The sequence below is a fragment of the Melopsittacus undulatus genome, chromosome 6 (assembly GCF_012275295.1).
Source record: "Melopsittacus undulatus isolate bMelUnd1 chromosome 6, bMelUnd1.mat.Z, whole genome shotgun sequence".
Lineage (NCBI taxonomy): Eukaryota > Metazoa > Chordata > Aves > Psittaciformes > Psittaculidae > Melopsittacus > Melopsittacus undulatus.
The window spans coordinates 29,875,773-29,893,805 of NC_047532.1; the positions used below are offsets into that span (position 1 = coordinate 29,875,773).

The window sequence follows — 18,033 nt, forward strand, 5'->3', positions numbered from 1 at the left end:
CCTCCCTCCCAGTACACATGCAGCAAAATGTCAAGGTTACCAATCAGGTCCAGCTATGTGCAGGATTCTTATTTACACAGTGCTTTGGGAACTGAGAAAAGATTGATAAAATTTAAGCTTTCTATCAGTGCTGGGGTGCTGAGGGCAGTGCTGGGCTCTGCAGCCCTCCTGCTTCCCTAGGGCTGGGCTGGCCTGTGCTGGAGGCTGCTCTGATATGGTACAGTTGCAACCTGGGCTCAGCCTGTGGGGAGAAGCTGGGGATGAGCAACAGCTGGGAGAAATGCTGCTGCAGAACCACCTCTGCTGCTTGGGAAATGCGTTTAAGCTCAGATCCTCAGCCTGGCTCCTTGTTTGACCTGTTTTGGCTGATCTGGGATGTTTCTGATGGATCCCCTCTGCTCAGGGACTGGTACACAGTGCCCTACATGGTAAGGTCCTAACCTCTTCTTCCCAGCCCGCTCCTGCTGGCAGATCCCCTGATCTTTTTTATTTGTGGTGATGAGGACTGAACAGCAGTCTAAAAACCTAGCAAATGCAGATTAAAAATGTAAAAATACTCCATGGTAAAGTGAAATGTGTTTGATGCTCCTATGTGGACCACATCACCTGTCAGTGTTTAAATTGCGTCTGTCTGTGGACTACTTTTCAGGGCTGTGTTCCAGCACTGAAAGTCACACCAGTGTGACCAAGCATATAAACCCTGGGACATTCCCTTTTGGAAAGAAAATAAGGAAGCAAGTCCATGGAACATGAATTAAAAAGCCATGCTACTATTCCTAGATACTTTTAAAATTATTTTGACTTTGGCAGGCAGTTTTTGTGGCTGTGTTTTACCTCATGTTTAATTGTAGCTGTTGGTCAGGGCACAGATGCTCAGAGATGTTATCTCTGGGAAAGGGTTGCAAAATGGGTGTAGGTCCAACAGGATGGAGGAAAAAAATTGCTTAATTGCACCCTTGATGTTGCTCATTACTGTGTTTCAGCAGCTTGTCTTCTGGCTCCCTGTGAATGGGGTGGTAAATAAGGACTGCAGAAGGGCAAATACAGCAGGAACTACACAGCCCAGAGGCTACAGGAATGGTTGTGGAGAGGAGCTCTATGACTCCTGTGCTCTAGAAACCCTCTGAGGCCCTTCTATTCCCCAGAAGCTGTCTGTCAGGGACAAAGAGTTTAAACTTATGACTGCGGAAAGCAATTTGGATCAGGCATGAGAGAGAGGGAAAGCGTTACCACCAAATCCTTCTTTGCTGGGGTACAGGCACAGGACACTTCTGCCTGTTGCAAAAAACTTGTTCCTAGCATCCTAGAATTTGGGTTCCTACCATCCTAGGGTTTCTTATCTTCCCACCATAATGAACTACTTAAAGTAAATCAACAAGCTGAAGAAGGCTTTTGTACTTTTGTGGCTGGGTGACATCGTATTGTTGTGTATCATGACCTGTGGGGTTTGAGTTGTTTTTTTTTTTACATCTTTATTGTTGACTCTGAACCTGTGATGTGCCCTTGCTCTGTTGGTTTATCTCTTTTACAGCCTGTGGAGAGTTGTGGATGATTAAACACTGGCAGCCTAAGCCCCAGCTCTGCTTGAACCCAGGAGAGATGCTATTGAGTTCAGCAAATTTCTGTGAATTAAAATGGCATCCTGACAGCCTTGAGAGTGATTTGAGATTGTTCCCTGAGTTTTCATGGTCTTTGTCCCTGTGTGGCTGTGTCAAGGTCTCCTGTAGTAATACAAACCTTATGAAGTTCTACCCAGAGGCTGTGGGATATTCCTAGACCTTGCTGATGCTCTGCATGCTGTGGAAAGCAGGTTATACAATATGATGGTTAGGTACAAAGACAATGTGACTCATGCATAGGTAGAGCTTTTGTGAAAGCTGGCATGCAGATGTGAGCAAGCAATGTAGGTGTACATGAAGATCTGGATATGCTTGTAAAACTTGCATCCCTGTGCCCCTTTAGGGTATGTTTCCTCATTCATGCCCTTATGTTTGTATCCATCTGTCTCTGTGTACATATGTGGATGCCAGTTTGTGCATGCACTAATGTTGTCCAAAAAGTGGATTCATGTCCAGTGTGCAGTAAACTAATTCCACACTCTTGGAAGTGATACTGAGTTGATTCAGGCTGGGGTGCTTGGTGGACTGTTACACAAATAGAGTCCATGAATGCAGACCCTCTTTGTTACATTTATATACAAAAGTTACAAGGTAGTATACTCCCAATTACAATGATTGGTTGTAATCTACATATAATTATAATATCTGCTATGTCATTCTAATCACCACCCATGCTCAGAGGAGGGGTCTTCAACTGGCCCAGGGTCTTTTTGATCTTTGTTGTGATTTTAACTATTATAATGAAGGTAGTTCACTTTAGGACACCTTAAAAGTTAGCTCTTTTGCCAAGTTAGGTAACCAAAGGGTCACATTGCCAAGCTGGCAGATAACTCATCCTTTAGTGCTTTGATTGTTCTCCTTGTCCCTTGAAACACAACCAATATAATCAGCATATCATGAAAAGCATGAATTCATTGGTACAATTTCAGCCCTGTTTCAAGTGTGGTATGAATCTTGCAGCTGGCACGGTTCAGGGGAGGAGGCTGAAGAGGCTGCATGGGCTCTGCATGCTGGTGAACTTACATTAGAAGGCAGTGGGGGAAAGTGGGTGGCATGTCACAGCCTGGGCTCTGTTACGTATTTCCTGCACACGCTTTGCACGCAGGGCTGAAAGACTGGACTTCCTCAGGCAGTACTGTTTTTACACAGAGCTGCCTACAAGAAGGACAGTGCCTGGGCAGCTGGGAACTTCCTGCTTGCCAACGTGGGTACGGTCGGAACACATCAGGTGAGGTATAAACAGTGGTTCCCTGGATGAAATTTAGCAGCACGGCAAGTTTCTTCATGGGGATGGATTTACCAAAAGGTGAGGAAATGCTTAAAATATAAATCCCAACCCAACTTCCTGCATCCCAAAGAAAACCCCAAAACTCCTGCCCCTCCCTCTGTCGTGGTTTAAGCCCAGACAGTAACTTAGAACCAAGCATTCGCTCACTCACTCCATAGCTTCCTTCCTCCCACTTCTCCCGGAGGGATGGGGAGGAGAGTCGAAAGAATGTAACTGCCACTGGTTGAGATAAGAACAGTCCAGTAAATAAGGTATAATACAAAGCTACTACTACTGCTGCCACTAATGATAATAATGATAAGGGAAATAACAAGAGGACAGAATATAAAAGGGGAAAACAACAAACGCAAGTGATGTACAATACAACTGCTCCCCACCTGCTGCCGACTGATACCCAGCCCAACCTAAGCAGTGATCTGGGCTTTCTCCCTCCAGTTCTCCCTCCAGTTTTCTGGGTAACTCCCTCCAGTTTATGTATTGGGCATGATGTGCTGTGGTATGGAATACCCCTTTGGCTAGTTTGGGTCAGGTGTCCTGTCTCTGCTTCTTCCAGCTTCTTGTGCCCCTCCTCATTCTCACAGGCATTAAAGACTCGAAAGTCCTTAATCAGGGTAAGCATTACTTAGCAACAACTAAAACGCTGGTGTGCTGTCAGCACTGTTCTCAGAGCAAAGCAGAAAACACAGCACTGCACCAGCTGCTAAGAAGGAGAAAAATAACTGTTACTGCTGAACCCAGGACACCCTCCCTCCCCCAGAACCCCAGCACTGGCTTATTTAATGTCTGAACCTTCAGCTCCTGAACCACTGCTGAGCATGCATTTGTAAACAGGATCTATGTGTGTGGGACTGTTCACAAAGAGCATTTGCTCATGACCACTCTGCTGTGTGTTGAAAATTGTTGCTAAACACCCTCCAAAACTACAGCACCCCCCTGTAAGTGGATAAAATGCTCCTTGCTGGGGGAAGGGACAGCATATACTTACAGACTTTGCTGAGAAGCAAACACTATCTGGGGATAATTGCTACGAAACAGCAGTGAAAAGCGGCTGCTGAGAAAATCTGCTCCTTAGTGTTAAAGGCATTTTAAGCAATGTCTGGGGTTCCCTCTGGGCAGAAAGTCCCTTTCTCACCTTCCTGTGGTAGGTGGTGGCATGTGACACTAGGCAGCATTGGAAGACTCTGCCTGTCAGTTGGTGCCCGTAGTGCGCAGATGCAAGCAGCTCCTGGCCAAAAGTCAGTGGGGCGGGATAGAAACGTTTAAACGTTTCCTGGTGTAGGGCATCTTGTGGTTCTTCAGCTTGGCAGAGAAGGAAAGTGCACAGCCCCTGCCTTCCGCCTCCCCAGGCGTCTGACTTCCCAAAAGAAGCAAGGAGTTTGAACCCCGCCGTGCCCGAGGGATGTTGTGCTGTATTTCCAGCAGGGAAAGTAACCTTTCTTTTTTCTTTTCTTTTTTTTTTTTTTTTTTTTTTTATGTGGCAAAAGGCCACATACGGAAGTTACTTCATGGAAATGAAATTCATCTGAATCAATGAAATAGGGTATTTATTTCCTGCTGGCCAGAAGAGAAACCATCCATAAAATGGTCCTTGGCTTTCCTGAGGGTAAATCCATGTGAATTTATATTTTGCCTTTATACCTTTGGACTTCTCTGTCCTGTTTTTTGATTGCCTTAGATCATTTATTTCCAGTTCAGCTTGTCAGACAGTGACTCCTGGAAGTGCTGACCACTTGGACCAGCCTTTGCAGTCAGGAGAATGGGTATTGGAGTTCCAGCTCTTCTAGGTACTAGATAGAAAAAGATCAGGTTCTACCTGACTAACTTCTTAATGTCATGAAAAGCTTACGAAGGGCTTCTACTCAGGTAGGGTCTCCTAATTGCCTATGGAAGCAGGACAGATTAATGCTGTCTTTCTGTCTTATTCCAGGTATCAGATTGGGGACTCTCCAGGACTCTGTGTGTGTCTGCCATCCAAAACTGAAGGTGAATGCCCATCTCTGCCTGTCTGCTGCATTTTTCCACCTGAAAACATCGCTGAGGGATGATTTCTTAGGTAACCTGTAATAAGTCTGAAATAGCATTTATAGCAAGAAAACAGTGGGTTCTCTCCCATCCCTTCACCCAGGCACCCTGAGGGATATCTGCTTGGGCTGTAATTAGCCCTGAGACCCAGCAAGCAAGCATGATGAGCACTTATGTCTGGGTTAGTTCTAAAGTGGTGCTTCTCACCAAGACATAGCTCTCTTGGCTGGCACTTAGCATTGCTGTTCTTAGTTGCCTCTCACATAGACCTGCAAGACATCAAATGTAAATGGTGAAATTTCACAGTCTAATAAAACAAATTTTTCTGTTTCCTAATTAGTTCGAGTCTACGAAGCCCTTGAAATAGCAGCCTATCCTATGCAGTGTGCTTCAGCCAAACCCAGAGCATCCACCATGATGAAAGTACTGAGCATTGCACCAGTCCCATCATTCAGTGGGATGCCTGGGCTCAGGTGAGGAACGTCAGAGATACAGAGCCCTCCCTCTGACCACCATGGAGCTTACAGCTCACAGCCAGCAGGAGGCATCGATCCTTTCCAGCACAGAGACAGCAGAAGATTTTGCCTTCAAGTTAAATGCTGCTGTGAGGGACAGTAATATGAAAGATGTGCTGGAGCTGCTGGAGAAAGGGGCAGATGTGAACTCCAAAGCAGAAAGTGGCTGGACACCACTGCAGAGTGCCGTGCAAGCTAATGAAGAGAACCTGGTCCGGCTTCTGCTATGCAAGGGTGCTTGTCCACATGCCAGGAAGGACAATGGTGGCACTGCATTTATTGAGGCAGCAATAGTAGGAAATGTGAATATACTGGAGCTACTCCTTGATCGTGGGGTAAACATTAATGACTATGATGACAATGGCTTCACAGCTTTCATGGAGGCTGCATGGTATGGGAAGGAAGAAGCTTTGAAATTCCTGTATAGCAAAGGAGCAAATGTGAATTTGAGAAGGGTAGTTAGTGAAGAGAAAGAGAAACTGCATAAAGGAGGAGTGACAGCATTGATGGATGCTTGTAGGAAGGGCCACTTCTCAGTTGTAAAAACTCTTGTCCAAGAAATGGGGGCTGACATGAATATTTGTGACAACAAAGATAGGAATGCCTTGATCCATGCCCTCAAGGAGGGTTGTGCCAAGGAAAGATACGAGTCAGCTGTCTCCATTGGCCTTTTCCTGCTGGATCATGGTGTTGATGTGAACAGCAAAGATGAATGTGGGAAAACTGCCCTCATCCTAGCTGTTGAAATGCAGAGCCCAGATTTGGTGAAAGCCTTATTAGAGAAGGGCAAAATAGATATCGATGATGCAGATGAGGAGGGCAACACAGCACTTATGGTGGCTGTAGAGAAAAATAATTACAATATAGCAAAGTTGCTGTGTGAAAAAGGAGCAAGGACTGATGTTGGGGACCTTATAGCTGTTGCAAATAGGAACCGTGCTCATAACATGGCACTTCTTCTTCGCCAGTATAATGCCAAGTTTGTTCCACAAGCCTTCAAAGACTGGGAGCCAAAGAGCAAATGCTGGAGGGATCAGCTGAAAAAGCTATATAAAATATATCACCCTGTTATTGGCAAACTGAAGACATTTCAATGTATCCAGCAGAGAATTCAGAACACTTTTCAAGGTGGCATCTACCTGGGGATCTATAATGGGACAGAGGTAGCAGTAAAAATAAGCCGCAGTACAGAGGGTGACAAAGAGAAAAAGTTCTATGAACAATGTAATAACTGTGAGCATCTACTGAAGCTCTTCCAGTTTGAGAAAGCAAAAGGCTATGTGTACTTATGCTTCCCCCTCTGGGAGAAAAATCTTGAACAACATCTGCAGGAACCAGAAGGCCAAATATGTTGCAAAGGTGCCCTGAGGATGATCTTCCAGGCAGTGAGGGAGCTGCACTCCCTTGGATTTGCTCACCAGGATCTGCATCCCAGCAACTTTTTGATAGGTTATCCTTCGCTTTCTCAGTGTTTTCATTTTTCTTTCTTGATGTCTGCAGTTTAGAGAAGATGCTTCATAGCTGTCTGTAAAAAAAAAAAAAACAACAACAAAACCAACAAAAAACAAAATAAAACAAAAAACACCCAAAACAAACAAAAAACCCCAAATGTCTTTATGCAGAATTGGGTGTCTATGGTATTAGATCTCCTCTTTGAGTGAGTATAGATATGTTTGCGGACAGCCAAAGAATGAACAGAACAACTTTACATGTCTCAATAGATCTGTCCTCCTTTCCAGATCTTTGCAGATTAACCCACAGCAGATCTCTTCAGAGAACTGTTTTCTAAAGAAGGGGCCATCCAGAAGTCAATGACAGACTGTTACATTTTCCACCATTAACGTTTCCCCCATAAACTTTGTTTATTAACAGTTTCTCTTATTTCCTCAGATTTAGGTGGCAAAATTTACCTCGCGGACTTTGATAATAAAAGGAAGTTGATTGAAGGCAAACAAGAACTTGTAAACTCAGATTTAGAGGTAACTTCTCTGCAGATCAATGAATGGTTTAAAATATCAGGTATTCTCTGGTATTTTCTGTAGCTGTGAATCCTAAGGGGAAGCCTTTCTGCATCCTCAGTTAGAAACCACTTTGATTTCTGGGAAAGCCCAAAGCACTGCAGAAGTATCATAGTAGCTAGGATGCAAGGCTATAGCTGGTGCTGGCATATCCAGAGAACCCTGTGAACATGATTATGATGTCTGTCTTTGTGCATACAGCTTCCAAGTTTGTGTTTCTATGTATTTGCATACTTCTGCACATCTATAGGTACATGTGTGTGTTCACATATACAGTCATCTTATTTAGGAATAATAATCCTTTTCCATTTGGTAAGAAGTTTCATGCATCTGGTGTGTGAGCAGTGATGTGTTTCTCTGCAGGCCCTTGGCAGTCTTGTGCTGTATGTTTTAACAGGGGGTAAGAAGCCCCTTCAGCAAGTTAGTGCTGAAGATTTAGTTGCCGATTCCCCAGATTACAATGAGGCTCTGGATCTTGTAAGTAGCCTGGTGTCTCATGATGAACAAGGCTTGGAAGATTTGAGCAAACATCCGTATTTCTGGAGCAAACAGACGTAAGTCCTGGGAGTACAAAGGGAAAGTTTTTGGTAGGAATTTGCCTGTAGTGCTGAGAACAGCAATGTCCTATTGCAGCTAATGAATCATCTAATTCCACAGCAGGTTCAATTTCCTGAAGACTGTATGGAATAAAATCAAAGATCTCCACAACAGGAAAGCTGTCTTTCAAGCTCCTAATGCTACTGAAAGTTTTCCTTATCCATCGTGGACGAAGGAAGTAATCCTCTTCTCTTTGAATTAGTACAAGGTTTGAGTGAAACATTTAGGCAGAAGCTTTTCCTATTTAGGAAAAAGCCCCATTTAAAACTTTAACTGGAAAAAGTAGCTTCAAAAGTAGCAAATACAGGTAACTGGGGGAAACAATTAAATTTAAGCCATGTAATTGGAGTACTCAGGACTAAAAGCATTAGTGGTAAAAGGAGCTCAGTTGACTGGGGTGTTAGTAGGGGATGCTTATTATAGAATTAGCTGGCAAACCTTCAGGGGTGTTTGTTGGTGACCTCTGGCCCTTGCTGCCAGCAAATTCCTGCCAAATATGTTTTGTTAGATTGGCTCAAAAGCAGTGAGACCAGGCCTGGTTTTGCAGTGAGCATCTTGGAAAGAAATGCCACACTGTTTGAGATATGACAGTCTTGGCTCAATACAGCAGCTCATGTGGTCCTTTCACCAGTGGCACAACTGGATCAAGACTCCCAAGTCTCCCCCTGCCCTCCAGGCACACATGAAAATCTCCTGTTCCATGTTGACATCCTAGTGCAAATGCCATAGACAGGAAACAGCAGAATCAGGGAGTCTGTGTGGTACCTGCCTTGCAGAGTGAACTCTTCTGCTCATGTTGGGGAATATGCTTTTAAGAGTCACAAGATTTACTCATGCAAGATGATGTCTCTGCAGAAAGGCAGTAGGTGTGGTGAGTGGAGGTAGATGTGCTGCTTTTGTGGTGTTTGAAAGGCGGAGAATCATCTATGTGCTTTTTTTTTCCAGATTAACAAAGATGTTCTGAACATTATGGAAAATCCCAAGAAAGGAAGATCATTCAAATATAGCAACAACGTCACTGACCTACTGAGGCTCATCAGAAACCTGGATGAACATCCAGATATCAGGTACACGTTCACATCCTTCCCACTGCCACAGTTGCATTGCAGGGAGCATCTGGGTATCTGGAAATGTCAGTGGGTTTGAGAAAAAAAATCTTCAGATGGTTTTCCGGAAGGGAGAACACAACTGGGATGTGGGAGAAAGTCCATTAAAGCTCATCTCATTAGAGGGGTTATCTCTTCTGGCAGCACAATAGTGTGTGAAAGATCGTGTGTCATGGCTGCAAGAAATCTGGAGTCAGTCCTCAATATCACCTTCCAAAGGGTAAGAAAAGGAACTTAGATTATCTCCCACAGATGAACATCCTCAACCAGAGCCTTCTCTTCCACAGGGATGGCAGCAGCATCAGAGAGTTGATGGCACTCCCTCTGCACCTTTGCCTTTGCAGAGCAGGCTGGGGGGTGGAGAGGTGTCTGTGACAACTAAGGCAGGTCATGGCTCTGCAGCAGAGGACACCATGAACGTGTCTTCTGGGCTGTTATTTTTGCTGCAGACTGGTGTTTCTTGCCATAAATCCAGAAAGGTTTTTAGATCCCTCTAAATATGTGTATTTTCCTTTATACCTTTGAAAAGCCTTCTTATTTACCTTGCTAGTATTTCCAAAGTGCTGATGTTTACTGTGTTTAAGTGCATTGAGATACAGATCACATAACAGCACAGGTCCTGTTAGAAGATCCTGTTAGGAGGTCTTGACTCCTAAAAAGCTGCTAGTCTCTAACCCTCTATAGTCATGCGTGCTTGCGCGTGAGGTTAGAGGTGGCGTTTGCTCCTAGTGATGATTTCACTGAGGCTGGTAGCCAGCACTGCTCTTCAGTGAAGATGCAGGTAGGATTAGGCAGATGGAGGTGCTGGAGAAATAGTGAAAAAATGGATTAAGTAGCTTAGGGAAGGTATAGAAAAGCTGCAGCTCAAGTGTTTATAGGAAACCTTCCTGTGTTATCAGAAAGCCTCTGGAATGTTGTGGGGTTTTGGACTGGTGGCTTTTTAGTTTTTGGGGTGTTTTTTTGGTGTTCTTGTTTCTGTTTTTGTTTCTGTTTTTGTTTTCTTTGCAAGGAAACCAAGGATATCCTGGATATTTTGAGTCTTTAGGCAAGCTTTAAAAATCCTTTTTGGGTTTGTTCTCTTTCAGGATTAGCAACAAAATAGGAGACCATGCTGAATATTTCTTGAAGCTTTTTCCAGCACTTACCATTTATGTGTACAACAGTTTACGCCAGAATCCTGAATACAGACACTTTGCAGACATTCAGTACCCTTTTCTGTAGAATGTCATTGCCTCCTGTCCCCTGTCCAATCCCACCATCACTGCCTCATTTTATGCCCTATTTCTTCATCTGCAAAAGAGTTGAAGAAAGTGGGTAAGAAGATGGGAGAGAGCAGATGCAGGGACAGAGCATGGAGGACTTAAGCTAAGAAATTGAAGATGCTTTGGATGTGTTTGGTGTAACAGGCTTGGAGAGGAACCAAGCTGAGTGCCAGCCCAAGTCCTCCTTGATTACTCCATCCCTCTGGGCTTATCTGCATCTGTAATGTACAGAGCAAGGCCCTGATCCTTATGGAGAGTAGGGTGATGTGGGACAGCCACCATAAACCTGATATGTCTGGGAGGCAAGGGAAGAGCTCAGGCATTACCAGATGACATTGGACTCTGCTAGAGGAAAAAAGAGTTCAAGCTCCCTGCTAGGGCAAATATTCCCTACAGCTTGTACTAATGAGCTGCTCATCTAACCTTAGAAAGACAAGAATCCTATCTTTTCAGTTTTTCTGAAACACAGCAGCCAGAAAATAAGATGCCTAGGCAATGGCTCATTATTCGTCTGATCTGTTAAAGACACACTCAGGCCAGCCTGCTGGGACCTGAAGGACTTCTTTTGAGAAACACAGGAGATGTTTCCACAAGGAGTGGGTACATGGAGTATAATTCCACAAAACTGCTACTGTTCCTGACTCAGATGAAGAAGGTCACTGACATCAGAGGGACTGCAGGGACTGGTTTCTCCTGGGAAGGACAAGCTCTGTTGTGGCAGGCTGCATCTGCAACGCTTCAGCACTTCCTGTGTCCAAACCAGTGCCACTGTTGGGGTATTACTGTCCTGCCAGACTTTGCTCACTTGCACAGCACTGGTGCCCATACAGCCGCAGCATGCAGCCAGCTCAGAGGTCTGGTATTGGAGGCTCATAGCACAAACCCATTTCTGAAATCCTACAGCATGCAATGTATGTCTGATTGTCCAAGGGCTTGCTTGTTTCTCCACTAATGCTCTGATTTGCACAACGATTACATGTTGCATATGGAAATATTTCTCAGCTGTTGAAAAGATTTTTAATTTTTTTCAAACTGAGATTGTAATTCTTTCAATTAGCCTGTGGAGAACCAAACTTGGAATAAACTCGCCTGGAAAACTGACTGTACACTCATTTATGAATGAGGTTCCTGCATCCCCTCTGCACAGATAGTCTGCACCACTGTAAAATGCTCAAAGGGCTGGGATTTTTAGCCTCCCTGTGGAGGTACCTTTTGGTTGTTTAGGTAAGGTGATGGATGGTTTTGTCACTGTTCAGATGAACTGCTTCTGGCCTATATGGGTATTTGATGGGAAAAGATGTTGGGAAGTATTGAAGGCTTCCTGTCCTCAGAAGCAAGCTGTCTCTTGTGAAATAACAGGCTGAATAGTGAGGGGTTTTGCATTGTTTTTGTGGAGTGAGGGTGAGGATTTCATGGATGAATTGTGGTGTGAAGATTAGCATCAATGCTTGCATGTATGTGTTTGCATACATGTAAAACTCTGGGAGTGGATGTGTTTGACCCATCTCCTCTACAAATGAATGGCTGCCCAGAATGTATCATTGAGCCTACACATCTGTTTTAGCTGTGTATGATAATAGATGTATTTACTTGCAAACTAGGAGGCATCGCTGTGCATGAATTGGATTGCAGATTGCCATAAATATGCTCACGGCTGGTAAGGTCCATGTGCCAGCCTGCATCAGCGGTCCTGGCTCAGAGCAAAAGGTCCTCTGATGGTCTTGGGAACCTTTTAAAAAATACGTGAATGTAACAAGAGAGCTTGACTGTGCCACTGGTGATATGCCAATAGAGAAAATGCAACCGGGAGAATATCGACTCCTCTTATGTCAATATTTTTATCTTTTCCATTCCTCCTTACTTATTTTTTCTTGCTCATTGTGTCTTCTCATGGTCAGAAAGCAGGAGGACACATAGAGATGTATGTCCACGTCCCAGCAGCATTGGGAGCGGGGATACTATATGGAGCACCATGTCACCATGCATATGTGGCTCAATGCCACAGCAGCATGTTTCTGCTCTTGCGTAAGGAGAGGTGAGGCAATAGGCTGGGCTCCTTCAGCCTGCTGTAAAGCACCACATTTCTGGCTTGCTTTGACCTTTGCATCTTCTTGCATTGTTCTGCTGTTTTGCTAGAGGGCTATGACTTAGCAACCTTAAAAGGCTGTGGAAAAGCCTTCCTGAAAGCGGAGATCTCTCAAGGATGTCCAAACCAGAGCAATGATCAAACCCATGGAGGCTGTGACCTGTCTCTCTGGGGAAATCAGGCTCTGGGAAGAATGTCCAGGAAAGGCTTGCATGGTCTGCAGGGCTGGGTCCTGCTTTCTGAGAAGCCAGAGGTTGCCGGGAGGCTGCTGTCAGAGGGGAAATTTGATCCATGCACAGTATCTGCAAAGCTTGTTGCTCACAGAGTGTCAGCCCACATGAAGAGAGGGCATGCGGGACTTGAGACCAATGCTGGGGAGAGCACCAAGCCCTGCAAGGCTGCCTTTCCTCCTTGCAGGATCAGGGAAGATGAGTGAGTGCTCAGTCAGAGGCCAGGCAGGATGGAAATCCAGTGGCAAGGTCAGCTGGACAGTTTGGAAACTAGGTAGTATGGCAGTGTCTGAGGGTGCAGCCTGGGGATAAAGGTGTTCTGGGGAGCTGGGGGCAGAGCCAGCTGCTACAGTTAATGCTGCTTGATGTGCTGATGGCTCCCAGCATCAGTGCCCACCTGGGAGGTGCTGCCTTTTAGGGGCAGGCTTGCAGACCATGTGTGGTGCCTAAGGGCATGCTGATCTGGCCCTACATGCTTCATTCCCCTGCTATCATGCCTGTACATTGTCTGTTTGCTGTGCCTCTGCCTTTTTCCTCTGCTCCTGCAGGGCAGCTGGCTTAACCCCATGTGATGGGATCAGCTGCTCCTCATTCTGTCACTTTTGTGCTGAGGACATGCTTGTGCACAGGCATGGTCCCAGGTCAATGTGTTTCATCTGCTACACTGGGAAAAAAAAAACCAGTCTGCAGATGCAGTGGAGTGAAGATCATTTTGGCTGTGGTTTTGCTGTGTTGAGCTTCAGGCACATCCGTGAAGCCTTCTAGGGAGTGGGCTCAGCTGGGCTCAGGCTGCAGAGCCTGAAGTGTTAGTAAAAAGCACATAAAAATGCAGCTAGCTTTTGGGGCTGAAGGTTTTGGGAGCAAAATCAAATTACACCGCAAGGGCAATTCTGAGGATCTGCTTAGGTTGTAATAGTGGCATCAGCTTCCTAAGTCCTTCATTTATAGAAATCTGCTTAGAGTTGTTCAGGTTTTCTGATCCTCCAGAAGCAAAAACCTCACAAACATGAAATATCATTATCTGCCTTAAATACACCTGTGTTATTCCCAGGATGCAGTCTTCTAGGATCTAAAGGTTAAAAAGTGGCTAAAAATAGCTCAAAATTACAAAGCTGGGAGCTTGCTAGGGAGCTGTCAGAGGCAAGGTGTGATAAAGTGGTCTTTTCTTCATGAGGTCCAAAGAGCGTTTGGGATTTCTGCAGCTTCCTGGTGACTAGGCAAAGCCATTCTGACTCAGTTTCACCTGGGGAAAATGAATATATCATTTGGTTAGTGCTTTGTAAACATACTAGCTTAAAAAAAAAACAAAACACATTCTGAGGCCTTGAGTTGATTTTGATTGGAAAATCAGAAAGGCTGTGGCAAGGCAGGCACCAACTCACCACTCAGGGACAGCTGAGTAGTAAGCCAGGTGGGCTCTCTTAGCATTGCCACCCACAGGAGGTATTTAAGAGTGAAGAGCTGCGATGAGATTGTGAGCCATGCAGATCAGAGTAGTCTCAGTCTCCTGTGGGAAGTGTGGCTCCCTGCATAGCAGGGCTGGAGCAGCTTCTAGGGGTGGCTGGTCTTTGAGGGGCCCTTTTTGTAGGCAAAGTATTTATTGTGACTGCTTTCTGGCTTTAAGCACCTTCCAGATTGGGAAAGACCTAAAAGGTGGTGGTGTGCTTGGGCCCAGTGTGATTTATTTGCATTGTTGGTGGGTCCCAGCTATGTGCAATGCAGTCTTTTACAGGCACGTGTAAGGAAGGAAACTGTTGTGGGGAAAAGGGTATCAGCTCAGGTGGAAATACATGCTGTGGCCTATCCCTGGTGTAGTTCCAGAGGTGCAAGCTGCTATGCTGTTACCAGGCAAGCTGGGGAATGCTGTGAGTTACTTTATTTTTAGGTCTTACTGCTGATTAAGTGCAAGCTATGCAGTGTGATTGGGCTGTGCAGAGTTTTCTTGGAGCACGCCCCTGTTCTGCACAGTGTGCACATTATGTTGGGAGTTCTGTTCTTCCTTGGAGGTCTGTCCTTCCCCTGATGCCTGCAGGGAAGGGAGAGATGTTGCATGAGTGGTCATGATGCAACTGCTGATGGAGGCAGGGTGCGGGTGATCAGAGATGAGCAACATGGCTATGTGCTCCTGGGAAGGTGCTCAGGGTATGGAGAGGTGCAGGAACTGGCCATTTGCTGTGAGTGTTACTGGACAAGGTGAGGGTGACCAGCAGAGACCCACCCAGTTGGCCTTTAGGTTTTAAGGGGAGTTGTGGCTCTGTTGCTCTACGTGCTTTTGCTGGTGTGGTCTGGAGGAGGTAGACTGCTTCTGTGACCACCTACCTGCTCTGAAGGTAGAGCCCTTTCTCAAGACTTTAATCTGAGTCTGGGGAAAACAACATGCACAAACTTCCTATCATGGACCAGTATAGGAAGCCCTAAACCCCAGCTCTAGTCCTGGGCAGCTGGAGCTCCCCTTGAGAGCAGGAGCACTCCTTTCAGCACCTTTTGGCTCCTTCTGTTGTTCCATTGTCATCTGGGGCTGTGGCAGCAGCATCTGGATGCCTTTTGTGAGTGATAAGACAATGATGGCATGATTGCCTGGTGAGGGAGAAGAGATGAAACAGTACTGTGTGGCAAGGGTTCTGACAGCAAATGAGGGAGAACACCAGGATGCTTCTTTGAATCCTATGGGACTTATACAAAGGTTAAAGAAGGGTGGCTGAGCAAGCACTTGGGTTACCCAAATCTTGACTGTGGAGCAGTTTGGGGGCTACAGGGCGGGGGTGATATTTCCCACCCTGGCTCTGTTGCAGTGTTGGGGCATCCTGTGTGGCAGATGGGAGGCTTGCAAGGAAATGGCATTTGGAAAAATGGGGGGACACATTTGCACAGCTGCCCCCACGGACAGACGTGCTCCCAGCTTTGTGCCGGTGTGGGCAGCTTCTCCCAAGAGGAGCTCCATGCTCTTGCTCGTGAAGTGGGGTGCAGGTAGTATGCCCAATCTCAGCAGGACCGGCCCCTTCGCTCTGCGTAAAGGCACAGACAGCACCACAGTGACGCCTGGTGAATAGAGATGGATTTAAGTCTGCCACCTTCCCAGTCGTGCACAAAGCAGCAACTCTCAAAATCAGCAAAAAGCAAGGCGTGGACGGTAGGAGGTTTTCTCTGGAGTTACAGGTATTTTCCCTAACAATTTTGGTGCCTTTAAGAGACAACATAACCATTTTTCTCAGCTGAAAAGCAAGCTTTTTATCTAAACGTCAGAAAAGCAAGACCCCCACATAAAGGTCATTGGTGAAACTGTGATAAAATGCAGAAAAGTGTTCCAAGCAAAAGGTGCCAGGGGCATTAGTGCGTTCAGAACCTGCAGCTATTTTTTGGTTTCCTGCTGATTTAGTTTGGTCCTCTGACGGGGTGCTGCAGCCAGGGCTGCCTGTGGGCTGACAGGTGATGTAGAGCAGGAAGCAGCCTGTGGTGCACCCTGCAGGTACAGATCTGCCCGATGGTGTCTACCCTTCCTAGTCCACCAGGCTGAATATGCCAGCCATGCAGGCTAGGGCAGGGGAAATGAGAAGGATCTGAGAGATCATGCATATATTCCCAAGACACATCACTCGAGCTGAGTGATTTTGTCTGCCTGGCTCTGGTTATTTGTTCCTGAGAGGTGCTGCAAGAAGCTGTGGCTCTGGGAAAACTATCCCAGGGACAGTCATTGCAGGATTAATGTCCATGTCAGAAAATTCAGTATTTTTTACACATCCATGTCCGTCTCTCCAGAGCAGTATCTTAGTGGGGCTCTGTGAACTCGATATAGCCTGCATTGCTCAGGTAGTAGTGGGGATGGAAACCGTGTGTACTGATTAAATGTCTCTCTCCCCACTGGTTTCCTGAAAACCTTGGCCAACATGTGTCTTTGTACCAGAAAACACATCTTCTGTGTAACATGATACTTCTGGCTTACTGCTAGCTGAGAATAAATCTGTGATGGGTTAAGTTTTGTCTGATTTTTCTGGGGGCGATTAAAACAACTATGTTTGAGAAGGCCCTAGAATTGCAGTAGGGCTCTGTAAAGTGGAGACTCAAGCTGAGCACTGCATATTATCCAGTGGAAATACCTAAGGTTTTGGGGTTAAGTTAATCAGTGTGGCTTGGCAGTCTTGGAGAACGCAAGCACAAGGGTTTTACCCCAGCTTGGCTGGGGAGCAGCAGCTCAAGCACCTGCCTGTAGGTATCAAAATTGTATAAACCTGATTTTTAGCTAGAATTTGACAGCAATAAATGACAGGGAGCTGAACAACAGCTTGATGACACCCACTCGACCGTCAAAGCAAAATTAGTATGTGCCTATTTTGGTTCCCCCTTTAATCAAAAATCAATTAGACAATTTCCAAATGAATATTCAGTCAAGGAGCTGGGTTGTCAGGCAGACTGACAGTGCTTAGCACCACTTTCCTTGTGTTTTTCAGTTTAGAGTTACTCAGTTTACTGAAACTAAACAAGTGGATAAGGAGGGAAAAGTATCTTTCCCAGTGAGTTTCACCTCAAATCCTGATGAAGCTTATTTTCCATTTAGGGTGCTCAGAGCATTCTCTGTGTAATGCCACTGAGCCTGGTGTGTGGCTGCAGGGTTCTCCTCCTTTTCTTACTCTCATTTGACTTGCAACCCAGAAGGTTAGTTGCTTTATTTCTATTTTAGGAGGTGTGTGAGAATATTTTTTAACTGTTTATCAATGCAAAAAAGAGTTATGCAACAGTTCTTTGCTCACGAAGTCTCAGCACCCACTTCCCTATTCCCGAAAAAAAATTCTAAAAACCCACTGGGAAATTTTGACTGAATCTGCTGGAAAGGAATTATTTCAAAGATGCTTCATTTTCCAATAGGCCTGCACCACATGCATCCTCATGGCTGTGTGAAGGAAAAACTTTGGCTCTTAAGGTGCACCCCGTGGGACACCAAAAACCCAGGTCTGGACATTTCTGCATTAGAAGAACAAGCCTAAGGACAGGTGTGGAGCAGAGAGACAGGTGCTTAGGTTACTTGGACTGTCAATGCCATGATTTGGAGGAGGTTCTTGTCCTAAGCAAAGAGATTTGCACCCTGTCCTTCTTGGAGACTTGAAAGCTCCTCATCACCGTCCATGTGCTGAGCCTGTATGAGAAACACTGAAGATAGCAAATCCAAGCAGACATGTGCACCTGAGCTCCTGGAGAGTGTCTCATCTGCATTTTACCATGTCAGAGAAACAGGTGACTGGAGAAAAAGGCTGGCATCCACAGAACCAACCCCACTCTGAGAGAGAGGGGATGATGT

The 18,033-nt window shown here is 45.5% G+C and overlaps 1 protein-coding gene across 3 annotated transcripts; it reads left to right on the forward strand.

Annotated features, from left to right (window-relative positions):
* The first annotated feature begins 318 nt into the window (after positions 1-318).
* RNASEL (ribonuclease L) lies at positions 319-11,513 on the forward strand. 3 transcript variants are annotated; one of them, XM_005147137.3, is made up of 8 exons: positions 319-428; positions 4,835-4,960; positions 5,270-6,893; positions 7,335-7,423; positions 7,826-8,016; positions 8,120-8,237; positions 9,005-9,126; positions 10,251-11,513. In XM_005147137.3, the coding sequence occupies exons 3-8, from the start codon at positions 5,444-5,446 to the stop codon at positions 10,384-10,386; spliced, it is 2,106 nt and encodes a 701-aa protein (XP_005147194.2). In that variant the 5' UTR covers positions 319-428; positions 4,835-4,960; positions 5,270-5,443; the 3' UTR covers positions 10,387-11,513. The 3 variants fall into 3 exon arrangements, with proteins under 3 accessions (XP_005147194.2, XP_030903160.2, XP_030903158.2); XM_031047298.2 differs by lacking the exon at positions 319-428 and adding an exon at positions 4,402-4,510; XM_031047300.2 differs by lacking the exons at positions 9,005-9,126; positions 10,251-11,513 and having other exon boundaries at positions 7,826-8,181.
* The last annotated feature ends 6,520 nt before the right edge of the window (positions 11,514-18,033 follow it).